At 39.7% G+C, this 19,917-nt stretch overlaps 1 protein-coding gene across 1 annotated transcript in view; it reads right to left on the bottom strand.

Annotated features, from left to right (window-relative positions):
• Window positions 1–733: 733 nt before the first annotated feature.
• vta1 (vesicle (multivesicular body) trafficking 1) overlaps window positions 734–19,917 on the bottom strand; it is a 32,696-nt gene continuing 13,512 nt past the window's right edge. The window contains exons 3-8 of the mRNA XM_018742544.2: window positions 15,280–15,407; window positions 13,634–13,709; window positions 11,323–11,434; window positions 5,698–5,883; window positions 3,746–3,823; window positions 734–1,274 (exon numbers count right to left, since the gene is read on the bottom strand). Of these exons, the coding sequence (XP_018598060.1) occupies window positions 1,129–1,274; window positions 3,746–3,823; window positions 5,698–5,883; window positions 11,323–11,434; window positions 13,634–13,709; window positions 15,280–15,407 (726 nt within the window). The 3' untranslated portion in view covers window positions 734–1,128. The remainder of the gene's footprint in view (window positions 1,275–3,745; window positions 3,824–5,697; window positions 5,884–11,322; window positions 11,435–13,633; window positions 13,710–15,279; window positions 15,408–19,917) is intronic.

Here is a 19,917-nt window from a genome sequence, read left to right as displayed (position 1 = left end):
CATCAAGTGTGAGACGTGCTATTGTATAATTCATAAACTATTGTCTTCAAGGTTAAAACAAAAATGATGACAAATAGAAAGCCCACTGCTTGTGTCCTATGGAGCCAACCAAAGAGAGAGACACGTACGGCTGTGGAGAGACCATGACTGCCTTTTTGAGGTATTTTATTGGATTTTAACTATCACCACTGATAGCATGTGGCGGACAGGAAGATATTAATAACAAGACTCATTAAGCGATCACATCTTCTGTGAGTTCTGGATGCAATGCTTAAAGGGTCACAGAGTTAGCACACACATATTAAGGTTGAAGACAAAAGGACTCAGATTTGACCACATGGTGAGGATCTCTGATGTAGACTGTCCTCAGTGAAGCGTTTTTCCACCTTTATAGTATTTTTTTAAGATGTTTTCCGAGTATCAACATAAGTTACTTTATCAGTGTGGAAACAAAGCCCAGTTATTTTTTTTAGATTTTATTAGTCTATCATTGTCCGGTCTGCTTATATCAAAGCTGACAAGACTGTATAAAAAGATCTTGAAAGTTTAAATAGTACATTAAACTGCCATTAACAAGGCAAGCCTAAACAATCATTAAACAAGTGTTAAATGCAATCGCTTCCTTCTATTCTTTGAGCTTTAAATTCATGGTTTCAGCACACAATAAAATGAAGGACAGAATTCCTTTATCAACAAGAAGAAACGCTGAAAGAACAACGCGAGTGGATGGAACACCACTTCTGCCAAACTTTATTGTCTGTAGAAACACTGAAGTTAGTTTTTAAGTAAGAAAATGAAATCTCTGAATCAAGTGCTATCTAATTACCAAAGTCCCAGCATGTTTACAAAATGTACATGTAAGAAGAGGTATAAATGAAGATTTCTGCAGAAAGGCCGCTTTCTGACATGACTAAACCTTACCTCGAACCTTCTCTCTCTAGGAGTTGACTGCTATGTGAGCGCTACAGACAGAATCCAACATGGAGACACAGACGCCATTGTTGTTTACAGTGATTATGATGAGCTTCAGCAGAATCGCTTCCTTCTGACAGAACCAGGCTGAAGCAATGGGCCTCTTTAGTTCCTTGGGGCAGATAAACGGGAGAGTGGTGCGTGGGGACAAAGGCCTCATTCTTTTCCCGTGGTCAGCAACTTGAGGGCCTTCTGCAGATTCTGAATGGCGGTGCCGACATCCTCGTACTGGAGGGCGCTGCCCGCGAACTTGCAGTATTTCTGGGCCCGGGTAAAATCTTCTGGAGTGAGACGGACATCACCTATAGGGACAAGTCAACATTAAAGAACTCAAAGGAATAGAGGGAACAGCCCATTACTGTGGCGGCATTCTGTCCCGAGGCTACAAGTATGTACAGCTATGTGATGCAGATTGCAGAAAGTGCTTCAAACCACATATTATACCATCTTAAGAGTCCTTAACATGGTGGGATGAAGTGCGTTTTACTTTGACTAAATGCCAGCCAGTCAACATCCTGTGCTGATCTTACTGCACTACCCAGACAGGGTGACTCTAAACTTGTCCTGAACCCAGAAAAGCAACCTGTTCTTAAGACAAAGGTTTTCTTTTTTCAAGACATAAAAATAATTACAAATTGAAACAAGTGTATTCTTTCAATACAAATAAAGCTGAATCGAAAGACACTTTGGACAAGAAACAACAGCTATATAAATAAATGAAGGGCCAGCAGGTGGCATAGTAGTTGCAGCTGTCATGTTGGACTCCCAAGGACACCTAGACAAGGTACTTACCCTGAACTGATACAGCAAAAATTTCCCAACTGTATAAACAAGTAAATAATTGCAAGCAGTAACTTTAATGTGTTTGCTAAATGAATAAGAAAAATAATACATATCATGCAACAATCTGTGACAGGTTCAGGAAAACAGGCCAATGGAGTGAGATGCGCAGATATGTATGTCTGAAGGCCTAACTATCATGGTGGAACAATCTGACTCACGTGAGCTGATGTAGCGTGACTCGGTGGCCCGACTCCCACCCGTCTCCGACACGGCTGCCTGGCCTTAAACTTTCTATAAATTCTACGTCTCATCCGAACATGGCGACTACACAGACATAGCAACTTGAAAACAGCATAATTTAAAGAACATAAAACTTAGGTGGCAAATTCTAAAATAACAATAACAAGAAAAACAACAACAAAAATGGAAACAAATTAAGCAATGCGCACTCATGTGTCCCGTCAAGGAAATGAGCTTCTGGGTGTCGGGAACGAGATGCACCAGTGGCAGTCTGCGAAAAGAGGCCCTCCATTTGCTACCAGCCATCGAAATTACAGGCTTGATCTGAGGTTGGGTCACATCTGAACATTTGCGTGAAGCCAAGTCAGATACCCGTAGGCATTAAGGAATTTCACGATGGCTGCTGCCAAAATCAACCACAACGAAAACAAAAGGTTTGTTAACCATGTCAGGGATTTCCAGACTGGCTCTGAAGTATCGTGTGAAACGGCACTTTGCCTGTATATGTGAAATATCCCTAAACCTGATAGTTATCATCAAGTCAAAATTTTATGACAAAATAAATATGGATTTAGTCTTCATGATGAGAAAAATAAAACACGCTTCTCAACCAGAGGTTTAAATTAGTATGCTCCTATTATTGTTGGCTGTGAAAGAACTATTAACTTAAGGACCCAACAGCCCTGGAATTGATTTATAATATTTTGTATTGTATAACAATATATTAAAACATATATAAAATTTCCAAACCAGAAAATTTCAGCTGATTTTTCTGGAAAAATGAAAAAAATGAATCTTGCTAGAGCTCTTTTATCAAATATTGTGATGCTGGGCTTATTCCAATGTGTGAAATGAATTAAACTGCGATCCACCAAAATGAGCTTTCATATATATATATTTCATACTGCCCCTGCAGAACATATGAAATGGGAGAAAATCAAGGGAAAATTCAAGGGAAGTGTTGACAATAACAAATAAAACAACTTTGAACAAAACTTTAAATAACAGGTCTGTATTAAACTGACATATTCAGATCATGTTTTAATATCTCCATTCCATTGCACAGCTAGTCTTTTAAATCACATTTCTTGTTTCTTCATGCAATCAGATACAACTATTATTTTTCACTCTTGTGTGCATTAGTGAGCTGTGGTCATTGTGTAGAGGACAAACACTATGTATGGTGCCCACTTCTAGGAAAAAAAAATGGCGAAAAGGTCACTGGTCTGTGTCTACCTACTGGAGCATTTCAAAATTTAAGGCAACAGTGCCATCATAAGGAAACTAATCCAAATAAGGATTTAACTTAATAGTCTCAATCACAGTTGAAACATTTTTGCTTTTTCTATATAGGATAAGAAAAAATAGGAAAATACATATGTATTAATAAGCCATGTATTAATGTAGCGACACTCATCAAGTGATTAGACTCTCACTTCTATGTACCACAGTTCACTGTACCAAAACCACCCCCCGCAAGCTGTGTAGCTGATACCATGGCAGCCAGAGACTGATTATTTAGGTTTTATCTGTGGTCACGTTCCTCCCACCTGTGCTGGAGCCGTGGAGTCGCGAGTCCATTTCCTATGAGGCTACGCCAGTGTGGTGGCTAGCAGCTGCTTGCAAGCTAGATGTGAGGTTTCTGGCTGCGGGTTCTTTTCATACCACTGATGTTAGGGGGGCAGTGGGCGTTTGTGACCTGCGGGTGCGGTTGGAGAGGTGAGCGCCAGCGCTGCTGCAGGTTACCTACCCTGCTGGTTAGTGTTCAGCAATGATGGGTCAACCGCAGGGACTGTGCGAGGAACAGGAACTGGCTTGACTGGCTCCCCTGTGAGGGACACAGGGGAGAGAGAGAACACACCATATTCTTAGAATCCTATTTCCCAGAAACACATGTGGATGTGTAGCCTAAGCCTCTTAGAGCTGCTGTTGAACAACAAAAATTAAACAGTTGCTTCTCAACAAAAAAATGGTATGGTGTCACTAACTGCACTGAGGGTCACAGACATCTGTTAAATGAGTTTTGTTCTAATTATGTCTTATATCAAAATCAAATGAAGTACTTTGTGGTCCCAGAGAATATATAAGAACACACTTTTGTAAATGTTATTTGCTTTTTAGGTGTCAGGCCTTTGTGCTGTTTCTGATTTGGCTGAGGGACATCACTTTCAGGGTAACTGACGAAAGATGAGTCATTTGCATGGGTCAGAGACACAATGAACTGATGGCAACCAAAAACTCCCCGAGGCTAGGCTGGTGTCCAAGTGATAAAGGTCATCACTTAGGAGACCACTAGTTACACAGCTGTTTAGGAGACACTTTGCACCACTGGAAATGACAGATCACATAGATCTGCCTCTGCTTATAAACTGGAGCAAAGTACTCCAGGGTCCAACATCAGGACCCCTCTGTGACTGAAGCCTTGCCTACTGTGCTACCTGCTGCAGTGTGATGAGACTGTGGAAGGGTGCAGTGTGAATTCAAACTTGAAGCAATTAACAGATGTTTCTGAGAGGTGCTGTCATTTCCTCAGTACACTGTAGGTCAACTAACTGATAATGGCAATAACGGCAGCAAAAATGATTCCAAATGTCACAAAACAAGAAGAAATGAGCAATCCAATTTCTTGTGAGTCAAAGTCAGTAAAGCTGTTATACTGGCATCCCCCTCCATTATTCTTATCTTTTATCAAGATTTTCTCCATGTGATATTTTCCCCATTTTGGCATATTTTCCCCAGGTATTATTTTCTTATTCTGGAGTCCTAAGAAAGCAACAGTGAAAAAAGTAGAAGTGCAGCATAAAAATGTACAGTATATGCATGCATAATGTATGTCAAAATCATATTCAACATTCCAAATGGTGCTTGAATTTGATACCTTACTATATGTGTCACCATTAACTTGAAATTTAAAAAGAAGTCGGATACGGTTTTCGCATGTGTGTGTGAGAGAAAGAGAGAGACAGAATATTGATGTGATAAAAATCAAAATGAAAGCAGTGGGTGAAGTAGTGGTTACAGCCAACACCTTCCAGTCAAGAGACACAGGTTCACATCACCTTTCCTGTAGCACTAACCTTGATCAAGGTACTTACCCTGAATGGACACAGTAAATGTTGCAAAGCTATATAAATTGGTAAGGAACTCTAGGGTAGCTTAGTGTCCAAACCAAATGCTGTAATATGCTTTCAGAAAAGTGTCAGATAAATGAATAACTGTGTAAAAATATAAGTAATTATGCATGAATGAAAACACGACAGAAAAGCCTTTATCCTTGTCCTTTATGCCTCCAAGATGTCAGTCACACTTTGGTGTTGGGACATTAGTGAAAGGGAGGAGTACTGGATGGGAGATGCTGTCCGGTCAACATGACTACAGTAACCACTCACCAAAATGAACACTATATTTACAGAATATGTCCCACTAAGTTTAGTCATTCTGATCGCCCTCTTTAAGTTTTAAATGAATGCCCAAAGTTCCACAGAAAAAGAGCATTATAGTAGTACTTAAATACTTTGAATGAATTACATCCATGATATGCTTCCACGGTAAAACGATTTAAACAAGAACTGTTTAATGAACTACAGTTACTAATACATTATTAATATCATTTTCCACATTGCAGCTGCCTGCAGTCTACCCACCCACAGGTTGAGACCCAGTGGCGAAATACCCCAGCCCATGACCTGTGTGCCTCCATACCTGTGGGGGGCGGGATCTCTGCTGGGGTGTTGGCTGGGGCGTGGGCGCCAGGTGGGATCTGGATGTTGTTGAAGCTGCTGGGGGGTGGCATGGCCCCTGGGTCTGTGTGAGGCACGAAGGGCTGGGCAGGGGGTTGAGAATGGGGCTCCAGGGAGGACACAGCACCTTCGGTGCCAAACTCGTCATCTGGGAAGAGGGCCAAGCACATGCAGAGAGGCTGCTTAAGCACAACACCAGCACTGAAAACACCATTTATTTAATTTTTAAACAGGCAATTCTATCACACCCTTATACATCAAGTCATTCAAGAGGACAGACATAGAGAATAAATCTCCAGCCTAAGTGAAAACAACAGTTACATCATGGACCTGATTTCTGCAGACATGGCTAGAGAAGCAAAGATCTTGTTGAGCTAATTTTCTCCCATTACCCACTATTTTCTGAATATCAGTGTAACAAACTATTTTTGAGTTGACAGTAATCTTTACATGTATATTTATAACACAATGTATATTTACATAATACTGCTACCATGCAGCAAACAAAGTGTTGAATTTGATCACCATGAACCTGAGGAAACTTACTGGTCAGCAGACATGCTTAAAAATGTAAAAAGCAAACATTTCTCGCTTATACTTCAGTGTGTTTTTTTTTTCTACATGTTAACATTCTGCAACACCTGGGTCTTTATTTTGAAAAATGGTGGAGCCATTATCAGATTACATAATTGGAAGAAAAACAAAAATGCTGGAATAAATAACAAATACAGGGAGAGATGTAATTTACTCTCCATGCCAATTTCCTAAGTTTCACTTTCACATCGAAGTCAACAATTTTGTTTATTCTAACTCTACTCTGACCCCCTACGTTAACAAAGGTCAATATTAGACAGAAAACACAAGGTGAAATATATGATAAAATCTGTGCCAAATAAAAGAATTTTTTTTTTGAGGCAAGACAATAAGTTGATAAAACCAGTGGTGTGCAAAACTGTAAACTGCCCATCCAATATAAACAGGCCAACTTCTAACACTTGACTTCAGTGAAACCACAGTACTTAACTAAGGCCTGCATCCAAACTACAGTCTGGGGAAGGGGGTGAAAAACGGATTTACGTGAAAACGGCAGGCAAAAACAACGCTTGCCCTGCGATTGACTCCAGTCCTGTCCATGGGGTATCCTGCCCCAAGCCCTATGCTAACAGGACAAGGAGCTACTGTTAACGCATTCAAGGACAGACTTCAACACGCAGTTAAACCCATTTAAACTTTGTGCAGCAAACAGAAGCCAGAACGGAAAGCAATTTCATGAAAACATTTTAAAAAATGAGTCCTGCTCCAGGGTTTAGAAGGTTTAACTGGTGCAAAGAGAGACTGCAGATCTTACAAACCGTTCAGCTTATGAAACACGGTGGACAATTACAAGAGCTTATTGTGATGTAGACCTGCTCACTATAAACTTCTCCAGCAATTGTGGACAAAACCAGAGTCTTGCCAACATCATCAATGGAGTTTCCTGCTTGGATGGAGCAGAGAGCCGTAGTTCGCTTTTGTATAAATACACGTTCAAGGATTAAGGTACACATGTATAATTATATTCAAGCAAGCACCCAGATCCACACACACACAAAAAGAAACTGAAGAGAAGGGAAATAAACGTGACTATTCATTGCTGAAAAGGCAGAAACTTGAGCGTGAAAGTGTGTTTTCCCCTGCTGCCCTCTACACCTCTACTAATGAAATAGAAACAGACATTTTTGGGCTGCACTAATGAGCCGACTAGCCGCAGAAAAGTTATCCGTGTTTTCTGGTGGCACGGGCGCGACGAGCACATCCGCGTTGAGCTAAAGGCTGCTTCTGAAGAAGGCTATGTTCCAGATGCACGGTGAAAGGGTGCTGCTGCCCACACTACAAGCGCTGCGCTACGGATGAGACTCTAGGAAAATATGATAATCAGCTGAGCTGCTTCTGATTGGCTCTACTGCATTGAAACAGACCCCCACCATCACCAATTCCTTTCCCCTTGCTCATCGTCATCTCCTTGCAAGCGGAAAAGTCAAGTAAACGTGTATTGGGGACAAGGGCTTTATTGTGGTTCCCAACAAAACGCAGTTTATCTAATGTTTCAATGACCTACTTCAGAGCAGGTTGACTTGCTTAAAAAAAATAAATTAAAAAAATGGATCAACAATAAAGATATTCAAACGGAAAAGTCAAGTGGGGTGTCATATTAACTGCTGCCAATTAGTGTAACAAATCTGAAGAAATAGTAATTGCCTATAATTGCTGTTGCTCAGTAATGAAAGTCATATAAACCAAGGCTACAAGAACTTAAATAATCTGTGCCTGAAATTATTGCTTTGCACATGATTAAATAAGGGTGATGCTTGGTTGGTATGATTCTACATACTGGATGAGTCAATTTGTGAGGAATTTGAAAACACTTGCAAATTTGTGATGGACAAAAACTAACACCCAAAAAAAACTCAGATAACTTTCTAGAAAGCTGACATATATGGGGCAGCAGGTGGTGTCTTGGTTAGAAATGTCACCTTTCAATTAAAGGTCTTAGTTTCAAATCTCTGCTCAGCTGTAGTACCTTCATCAAGGTACTTAACCTGAATTGATACAAGTAAAAATCACCCTGCTTTTTAAATATTATACAAAAAATAATTATATTAGAACCATATATATTCTGGTCCTAAAAAGTTTCTTCCACAAATCTTGGTAATATTACCACTATGATAACGACTGAGGAATACAAAGTTAAAAGAAAATAAGTGGAGCCGTCTAATATACAACACAATTAGCATTACTGAAGTTTATTTGATGTTGATAAGGAACACTCAGATAAAAACTATTTCATGATGTTAAGCCTGCTGAGCTGTACTCCACTACAGTTTAAAGCATGTAATGTTATAGCAGACACTGGACACAGCATGTACAGTATGAAGAATAAACAAACTGCAGAACATAAAGAACGGTTCCAAATCTGGTACAACAAGATGCAGAAAACTTTTCATCTATATCAGCATTTTATTTAAAAGAATTAGATGAGCTTTCAGGCTGCCAGAATGAGCACAAGTGTTGGAAGGGAAAGCACAGATGTCTGTATAATCTCCTCTAATGCAGTTTTGTACCAAGAATAAGTAACACATTTTCTAACACATATTTTCTGTGTGACTTTTTAAAAAAATTTTAAAGCAAATTTTACTGACATGATTGTGTGAGACAATAGTTACAACATTTCTTAAAAAGTGCAGCTAGAACAATTGCAAGGATATTTTCTGTAGACATCGTGAAAGAGCAAACAGGGAAGATGATGTCCTTTCCTGCCAACTACTGAAGCCATTTCAAACACACAAGTAATTACAAGAGAAGTGAACGGTGAATACATTCAAGGAGTATCTCAATGCTCATGTAACACTAACATACTGACCTATGAATTTTCCCCTTTTCCTAATTTTTGACCCAGATAAGGAGTAACGAATCTCTCCATGAAACCAAAGTGCACAATGGCTCACAAAGGAGGATGACGCTCTGGCCCTGGGTAAAGGTAGTCCTAGAAGCCCTGGAAAAACTGTGTAGTGGTAATAATATTGTACATTAAACTACTCTTAATGAATTACCCATTTCTGCAACACCACTGTTTTGTTTTTCCTTGCATTATATAGGTAGCTGCATACAGAACTAATTACTGACTTGCTTCGTGCCATGTTCAACTTACAGAGTTTTTGAGAAATGAACCAACTCTTGGTCCCAATTAGGTTTGCAAGTTGGGGCCATCTGTACCTAACCCTAACCTTAAGGGAATTACAGCAGGAGCAGGGATTCAGACTTGAGACCTTTAGATTCTAAGGATATGACTTGGGGGGGGGGGTGACCAGTTGACAGCCACTGCAACAGAATTCCCCAGGCCAAGGTTTCTATGAAGAGTTTTTATGGATCTGTGCTTCACATTCTGGGAAGAGACTTTGGCAAGGCATTTCTTCAACCATGGTACAAAATGTTCAATCACTGAAGGGCATTTCCAAAGGCCAAGTCATAGGAAGCTAAGTTCACTTTGATTGTGTTCAACTACTGCCCCAGTACAGGTTGAAACAAAGAAACACAGAAAGCGGTGTTAGCATGTTCTGTTCAACAGTCTTTCAGAACACAACCAATAAATGAACACCAGTTAGGAGGAAACCTGGTGAGATCTTAGCACAAGACCCAGCAGAGGTGATAAGGGAAAACCCTAGTATCAGCTTTCCCTTGGCTATGGGGCACACCAGGGGGAACAGTGAAACATGATGTTATCGTTCTGAAAAGGAGGTACAATCTCCTCTTAGCAGGAACCACTTTCTCCACAAAAACAAAACGAAAGGAAACTCAAAGATTACCTTGCAACAAGTGACAAAACAGGAAAAAAAAAAAGCTTAAACCAATACCATGGATGCGAGCCTGCCATATTTGGAGCTGAGCTGTGTTTGGGTACAGTCTAGAGGTCTGCTGAAGGACACAGGCTAAGGAGAAGATGTGTGCAATGACTTCATCTCCAACAGACATGGGTCAGGTCAAACACACCCAGCAGATGTTCAGAAAGGAGTGTGGGTGCTAGACATTTGGAAAAACATTGTCTGCTTCGCATCAGACTGGTGAGAGTGTAAAACTTTAATTTTTAAACCAGATAAAAAAGAAAATCAATCACCAGGGCTTGCCAAATAAAGATCCTTGAGGCATGAGGGGTATTCCATGACTTACCTGCATTTTCACATTGGCGGTGTCAATAATTAAGTGATAGACCACCAAAAACAAGCCATTTTAGATCAAAAAACCTCATTAAAAAATTAACATTTTTGTAAAGATATACCATATAATGGGTAAGAAATTCAAAAGAGAGAAACCAAAGGCTCTACTGCACAACCTCAACAGCTTTATCTTCAGGCTTTGCCTGGAATTACCTTGCATTTATTTATGAAGCTTCAGAAATGTGCTGAGGGCAATATCTAAATGCAGAAAAACCTAAATAAAAGGAAGTGAAATAAAAACTGAAGTTAATAACCCACCCCAGGGGTCTATGGTTTTTGCCTGGGAAGGATGAAATATGACAATTTTACCTAAGCGGTGCACCACTCAACTGACATTGTTCGTTCCTCATTCTCTCTATCTGTGCAGTAAATATTAGCAGGTTAAAGAGTGCCAGTTAAACACAAACTTTACAGATCAGATTTCTGGTTCCCCATCTATCACTTTACATCCAGGTACAAAAGAGACAAAGGCAGCATATGGCTATTTTCGGTACCGTTACTTCCTTTACGACCTATTTAATCAATTTCTGGTTTGCAATCCACTGTTGAATGGTTTTCACACCATTAAAGGGCAGTCTGTCCCACCTAGGAGTTTTCAGAGATCAAACAAGAAAAAGGCTCATGAAACAAATACTAGCTGTTGCACAGCAAACTCCAGGAGGGCTCCTCTAGTCCTGGACTGAGACCCGAACTTGGGTCTGATAAGAAACCCACAATGCAGTAACCTTTCAGAACTGTATTTGTGAAGGAAGCTCCTCTTCCTCTTAGCTCTAGAAAGGGTATTTTGTTAGAAGGTGTTGCAGTTTGTTTAGGGCTGATATGGTATCAGGCCTCACCATACACTTCCCCTTCCATTCCAATGGGCCCAGCCTTCGGGGTTTCGCCGTTCTTCATACAGTTGTGAATGTACGTTGCCTTCCATCTGGCATATTTCCTGTGTTGGATATTCTGCAGAGGAAGGGGTGGGGATGGATTGTAGTCAATACAAAAAATAAAGATAACAAACATGAATCAAATCACTCACTGTGCAGCATTAAGCGGAATTCAAAAAAAAAAGGAAAAAGGTTCCAGGTATTTATTTTTGTGTAACATAAGTGTGGGGTTACCTAGAAGAAAACAGTCAGGGACAACATTATCGAAATTACTCAGCTTCCCAGTGGAACATTTCCACAATTTTTGCCAATGATGACTTTAACCACGTCTCATGTATGCTTAATCAGCTGCCATTGTATAGTAGCGTGCTAACACACATTGTGTGAAAACATTGTTTCTTTAATAATGATGAAGCAATATCATGTTTAAATAAGAGGGTTTTAATGCTAAAAGGCTTCAAGTTTAACTAAGACACTTTACACCACCACTGTATCATATCTGAACTAAAACCACTTCTGTCACTAGCAAATATGTGAATAAATGTATGTATATGTGAATTTTTTCTAGTGTTGGCTATCTGGTTACCCAATTTAACAAAATTTTATTGTGTACTTTTTTGCACATTCCATCCAGTTTTGTTAGATTAAGCATACTTTTGATGTTAGTTTGTACTAAATGTAAATTTTTCAGAAAAAATTCTCTATATTCTTGAAAGCAGCAAATTTTGGCCCCGGGCTCCAAGCACCAAATATTTCAGTACCTTTTATGATGTGATGCTTTCTATAATGTTCTGGTGTCTTCTAAAATCTTTCACTGGCTGTAAAGTACCAAACTAAAATTGACACTCTAGAAGAACCAGTGGTATTTTTGTAACCAGGAAACTATAATCACATTCAACGGAAAAATATACATAACTAAGAGATTCCAAAAAAGACAGTCTGATGCGTTGTGTTATTATAGCTTATCGTGTACCAATGACTATTATTTTTGGATAACATTAGTCCCCATCTTAATGTAGCAACGCCATGCTGTTTAGACAAAGGAAGCTGAAACACAGAAGCACAAGCTTTCTGTGTTTAATATTTATTACTCTTTTACTGTTCTTCATGGATAAACCATTGATAAATTTCAGAAACTTTTCAAATGCTCAAATATAAGGTGGAGCAGTACTGGCCAGCTCAGAGAGACAGGAAATCACATCATGGTCACAGCAAAACTAAACATCCTGAGTACCGGTCATCCGAAGTATTTGCAGGTATATGAATGATATTGGGTTTTAACCTTGCTTCTGCAAAAATTCCACAATGAGGATAACAAGAATTTGTGCACTTTCACACATCCTTTCCAGGGAACTCACCCACCACTTCAATGGTGTTTATGACATTTATTTAAAAAAAAAAAAAAACATCAAAATTATACGGTGCTTTCATTCTAAGCTAAAATAACAATTAAAAAAGATATATGCACCTGGTCAGCAAGGGGGTGGGACACACAAAGAATGTCAGGTTTCCGGTGAAAGATTTGACGGTAGCTATAACTGACCACTGCTATCATTAACAGCTCCAGGGAACTCAGAAAGCCTTCCTTCCTGATAATGTTCATTCACACACCAGAGGAGGGACTTGCTCGCTCCACCACTAAGAAGCTCATTCTCTACCAGTAATCTAATCTCCCACAATTCATCAGGCTGTTCTTTGAGAAATGGCAACGCAGCCGAACTGGGGGGTGATTGTGAGGGATCATTGTCTAAGTCAGTGTTACAGAAAGAAGGCACAGTGTTAAAAAACATTCCCCAATGGGCTTTCTGCAGCAGGGAAATGCCTTCCCCTTAGGGAGAAAAGCACTCTCAATGAAACATTGTTCGTTTTCTGACACAGGTCAATTCCCTCCATATAAAAGACATCTGAGTCAACTTGAGACAAATGTAGACAGTTCGATAAGCACATTGATGCAACAGTTTTAACATCCAAATAACAAGAGAACTTCCATCACAGACTGTTTCCATGGCCTGGCTTTTTAGAGATTCAAATAATCTCTTAAATTTTGTGGTTTGCGAATGAATCCCATAAATAAGTCCACAAGATCTGCATGATCAGCGTTAATACCTAAATAAAAATCTGTAGCTTTCAACGTATCCTCTATTCAGTGAAGTGCAACCTTAAATTTTAGCCTTTACAAACTGTGCATTTTATTTCTTGCCTTTTAGAACAGGGAAATGTAGAATTTATATAGAACAATGTGTGAAACGGAGTGTTTGGAAACAACGCGACTTACCTCCTCCGACAACTCGCCAAAAACTGACAGCACATCGTACAAGAGACTGGAGGTGTAGAATGACTTGATCATGTTCCTGATGAGGGAAGAAAAATACATCATACACTGATTTAAAAAATAAACCTGTCAACAAACAAACAACATTTTTACTTTGACAGGAAAGACAAAGGTAATGTGAGTGCTCTGAAAGTTCACCAATCCTCTACTCCCAATACCCTTTCAAGGTCACTGGGAAAGCCCTCAGGAATACAGAATAACCCTTTAATTCTTAGAAAATAAACTGAGCAAAATATTTAGTTAAATGAGAAACAACCGCTCTTCTGTTCAGTAACTTGCACAGGCGAACAATCCAATAAAATTGACTAATAAAATGCATGGCAAGTCAAGGTGAGAGTAAAAATAGCAGTCTAGAGAGAGGACTGTGGTTCGTTTAGGTGGGTTCCAGCTCCATGAACTGCCGCCTCATCAATCGTGCACTTGTCGAGACTCCGCTTGACACAGTGGAAAGTAGGCCACTGCTTTGATGTACATTTCGAAACTCCATGTTTGTTCAACATAAATGCTTGGCTACAAACCTTGTGCGATGACATCACGTGCCATCAGCTGCTTGTTTATTCAAGCACTGTTCCTGGTAAATGAAGAGTCAGTTTACATCTGTGAGCGGAAAGTGAATATTCGCTTGCTGTAAGCCCCGATATGTAGTACGGAAAGCTTTTCTTTAAAATTTTAATCCCTCAATATGGCTTTTTTTAATGCAGAAAATCATCTGTACCTGATTTTTTTTCTCCCGGCATATATTACAACTAAAGACGTGAAGTATTATACAGTATATAAATTTGTACATTTCCTTTTCATATTTCTTGTCAGATTAAGACTTTTCTTTTAAAGCTATACATTTTAGACTCTGTCCAAAAGGTAAACTAACAGATCTGTCCTGTCAAATATTAGTAAGTAATGAGTTGGGGGTGGGGGGGGGGGTGCCAGACATGTCACATCTCTTTGGAAAACTTTAAACTGACACCTGCCCTCTAAGTCAAAGGTTACCAGCTAGGTCAACAATAAATACTACTTTAAGTGTGAACTTTTAACACATTACAATTTCTTGAAGAAAGCATTACTTCTTTCTAGATTTTTATCAACAATATTAAATATGGTGGTAACTGATATATTAAGCATCAATGTCACAGACAGGGAAAATTATGTTCTGCAAACTTGTACAAATCACTTATCACTAAATGTATAATTATCATTAAACTGTAATCACATCACGGTTTCTTTATTATGATGATGGCTGTATTTCAATTTATTGCCCACCTGTCCATCAAACAGGTATGTGAACAACTCTACGTGTCCGACAATGAAAATCTGGAACACTGATATTTCCTTGTGACCCAAACACAGCAAAATAAACTGTCATTAGCACAAAGGTCTACTGCATACCAATGACATATGATGTACCAGATCTGACTTGTTATTTGGCAGAGCAGCAACTCCACAACTGGAAGACGGGAGTGAGCAGAAGACCAAAGACGACGACAGGAACAAAGTGAGAAACGTAGCAGTTATTAAAACGCAATAACCTGTTGCGGCTGAGGGAAACGTGCTGAAAAGAGGAATGATTATAAATAACGAGTAACAGATCTTACTTGTGGAACCTCCCACCTCGATCTTCGTTGTCGGCATACAGGAACATTTTTAAAGCGTAGTTTTCAATGTGGGCGTTGCCTACCACCTCCTGGGAGATGGATTCATTATCACTCAACTCCTTCTTCATCTGGAAGAAAACCAGGTTCACATCAGTCACTGATCCTGGGCAAAACACAGAAATAACTTTTGACAGTTTTGAGCTTTTTCCACCTTGTCGATTTACGTTTATGTTACTTCATTTAGCAGACGCTTTTCTCCACAGCAACTTCCAATGAACTCTATGTAGCGTTATCAGGCCGCACACCTGATTCATCAAGGTGACTTACACTGTTAGATACACTACTTACAATGGGCCACTCATCCATACATCAGTGGAACACACTCTCTGTTTCACTCGCACACTATGGGTGACTTAAGAGTCACTAATCCACCTGAACAGCATGTTTTTGGACTCTGGGAAGAAACGGGACCACCTGGAAAAAACCCGCAGACATGGGCAGAACATGCAAACTCCATACAGACTTACCGGGGATCGAACCCACGTCCTCTTGCACCACCCAGGCGCTATGACACCAGCACTACTTGCTATGTCACTGTGCCACGGTTAGAGTCATAGGTGATGCGACAGAGGGTTACAAAAGCAAAACCCAGCAGGATCAAACAGAACACCTTTTCACAGTAGGGTGTTCTCTTTGGAACCGATCTTTAACGTTTTCAAACACAAACCACACCTCATAAGTCTGAAGGCCTTGAGGAACAGTACAGGAGTGGTGAGACAGCATAATCCTCTTTTTGGGAGTATTTAACGGTTTGTCGCCATATCAGAAAAAGGTGACACAGCCTGTTTTGCCGGGATAAGAAAACCTAGTTCCATGAAGTAACAAACACTTATTCATTCCTCTACAACACACCTATAATGAGAAGACTGCCGCATGATTGGTCCCTTGGCACTAAGCTCAAAAAATTAGTACAATTAATAGATGAATCACAACAGACAAATCATCAGTGGAAAATACTGAACTACAAGACAAGCAACTGTTACTGTAGAACTGAGCACTGGAAGGCTGTAACAGCAAAGTGTAGGGAGATGGGTGTCAACCTGGAATGAATTAGGTGGCCAAACACCAACAATGACAAGTTCAGAAAGTCATGTAAGCAACAAAGTAAGCCTGGTGGTACACTGGCTAGTACTCCCATATAATGGTAGTGAACAATTTAGTGAGGGGAACGAACTCCCACTGTTCCTCAGAACTACTGGATCCTTTCCAACATTCAAGAAGGGTCTCAGAACCATCTCTGGCAAGCGAAACAAGCAATCAAGCAAACAAAATGTGTCTACCTAAAGCTCTTTGCCTGCTGTCCAATGCACCTTAGCATACTCTGAGCGGGATAACTAGAGAAAAATGGCTGAAAAATTAACAAAATGTACAATAAATATCTCGCTGACCTATGGTACGTTAAACCTTCACTGTCAAAATCACATTATATAAACAAAATTAATGAACCAAGGGAAATACCATAATCACCTTACTATAAGGGTAATACTCTGTTTAGAACATTTTAACAGATAAGCAGTTGTTAATGATCTACTGATAAAGTCACAAAGTCATAAAGTCACAATTCATGTGTTGGTGAGGTGTGTGAATTTCTGAGCTGGCCACAGAAGTGAAGGCACTGCTGGCGCTAATGGTCTGCGGTAGTGGCTGCCCAAAGCGGCGCCCGCGACTCAGCTCGCTGAACAGAGTGTGGCTCTGAGTCCTCACGGTCTGCTGGGGAGCGTCAGGTTCCCTTGTAAAAATCAGAAAAGCAAATAATACGGGTTACATTTCGGCAGGTGGACCGCTGTCTCCTGAATGGCGCCTCTGTTCCCGCTCTAATGAAAACCGCTGCCTAAATGTTACACGCAACACAGTGTGTCGCTTGTGCTGGGCCAAGCCGGAGGGGGAAAAAAGGAAAGTGGAGGGGGGAGGAGAGGAGAGGGAGGGGAAAAAAAAAAAAAAAAAAAAAAAAAAAAAAAAAAAAAGAGAAAAGTGTGTGAACCTTCTACTGAGGGTGAGATGGAAGCTGCTTGCCAGCCTCTATTTGAAACGGAGTGCTCGAGCTCAGTGACGGCGCTGTCACGTCTTCCCCCCGCCGTTTGCTGGAATCACCTACTGTGGGCCCTCATTCAAGGAATCACCGACAGCAACGTGTCACTAACAAGCATTATTTGTTGTGCTTCAAAAAATAAAAGGAGCAAGTTTTACCGCTTCTTTATTCCTCCTTCCTTTCAAATAAATAGTTAAAAATACTCCACAATTGCATTGCTTCCCTTATCTTGTTGTTGCACAAAGTTTACTTGGAAAAGGGCGTGAAAAGAGGTTATTATGGAGCTCTTAATGAAGTCTGTGTTGTGCGATTGTACAATGGCCCTTGGCAAACAGCCCGTAGCAAGCCGACAGCCAAGAGCGCACCCCTCTCAGGCAGTGGGGCTCGGCTTCGGGGCTCGGCTTCAGACCTCACCTGCTTTACTTACCTTTGAATAAAAAGCAACTTTTATTGCTCAGCATCCTCTGTGGAAAACAGAGGATCGTGACCATCTTGAGCGCATTAACAGTATATGGGCATACAGCGTAGTGGTTGGAGCTGTCACTTGAATTACAATGGATGGACGGACAATGGTTACAGAGAATTTATTATAGCTTTATCAAAAGTTTTTACAGAAACTAAACCTATTAATTACACAACTTTTATTGAATTTATTTATTTTATTTAATTTATTGGGGACAGTAGTATGTTATATTGGAGTTAACAACAAATCAAGTTAAGAAAAAACATCCGGTCCCAGTGGATGAAAAGCCTGTGTAAACATACCTTAAACTGTTAGCTTTTGTGAGGAAAAAAAATGTCAGCTAAACAAATTAATAATACTATCCCGTTAGGGGATATTATCCAAAAATATGGCATTCATTTCCACTCCTACGCCAATGATACGCAGCTCTATTTGATCATCAAGGCATCAGTCATACTCCCCATGAGGCACCTGGCTCTTTGTCTTAGAGACATTAAGGACTGGATAGGTGCCAGTCATGTCACCCACAATGCTAGAAAAAACAGATCTTGCTTCTAGCAGCTCATTGTCACAGTTGAAATTGTAGGGCCTTGTGACATCCATTTGTCTAAAACTCAGCAGCCACCAAAAAGACACAAATCACACTGCTCCCATTATTCCTCCACCACAGTGCTTACCAGCCTCTCATGGGTGTGATTTCAAAACACTTATAAAATGTGAAGATGCTCAAAAGACTTAGACTACCTCTCTGAGCTTATTACCAAAATCACACCAAATTGTGCTCTTTGTTCACAAAACAGCAAACTATTCATAGTTCCCAAGATGTCTGTCTGTCACACGCCTTGTATCTACTGCTTGTAGATACTCTCTACTACTCTCTCCACTGATTTCCTGTAGCCGCCCGCATCAAGTTCAAGACTCTGGTTACGGCCTACAAGACCCTGAACAGATCTGCTCCCTGATACCAACAAGACCTGATCGCTCCCTATGCCCCTCTGACTACTTGGTAGCGTCATGCACAAGAGATTCAAAATCAAATGCAAAAAGGTTTCCGGTTCTGGCTCTGACATGATGAAATAACTTTCCTCTCGCTCAAAACTGCTGAATCTCTCTCAATATTCAAGAAGGCTCTCAAAATACCTCTTTCTGACTAATTTCTGTTCTGATTTCCTATGTGCTTGATAAACATGTACTACTTTATCTATTAATTTAAAAAAAACTATATATGCAACCACTCCAGTGATGTGTACTAGTTGATACAGTGGTATGAGACAAATCGAATGCACTCAAGAATCAAGTGTCTGCATTTAGATCTCTGTCTGTTGCTGTAATGTGCTGTTGCATTGTTTTCTTAGGCACATCACCTTTAAGAAATGTAAACTTTCTTTCATCACTATATCACTGTGCATTGCTAAGAGCACTTTATAAAAATAAGCTGAACTGAATATACAATACTGCTTCAACAGCATGTGAACCCTTTGTGTCCCTTAGTTTTACCACAAAATAGTTATTTAATCAGAAGCAGTCTCTCATTTCACATAGTAATAGGTGTGTAATGACCAGTTACAGATGTTGCTTTAGAGGAAATCATATGTTTAGTAGAAAAACAGAAGTAATGAAGGTGCGAAAATAAGTGAACCTCAAGTTGCATTGGTTAAACCAAATAGGTAAGTAGAATCAGGTGTATAAATCAATCATTCATTAATTTTTTTAGTTTAATTTAAGGTTTAGATTTTATAAGTTTAAAATTTTATACAAGAATAATGACCATAACCATAGGGTTCACATATTTTCAGGCAGAACTGTACAGTGTATGGAAAACACAAAGACACAAAATTGGACGTACATTTTCAGACAATTGGTTTTATCTGCTTTACACTGCCATCTGCTTGTACTATGTAACTTGTACTGAAAACATGTTTTTTTCTTCTTTTTTTTTTTTTTTTTAAATTAAGTGTTCCAAAAACAATTACTCCTCCTACTCAGAGCCAAAATAAAATGTACATTTAGAAAATTACTAGTTATCTTAATTCAGCTAGGAAACATCCTTGAGGTCCACACAACAGAAAACCCAATTGTGACTGTT

Source organism: Scleropages formosus, chromosome 1, assembly GCF_900964775.1.
Source record: "Scleropages formosus chromosome 1, fSclFor1.1, whole genome shotgun sequence".
In the NCBI taxonomy this organism is placed as follows: domain Eukaryota; kingdom Metazoa; phylum Chordata; class Actinopteri; order Osteoglossiformes; family Osteoglossidae; genus Scleropages; species Scleropages formosus.
This window is presented reverse-complemented; position numbering and strand designations above follow the sequence as displayed.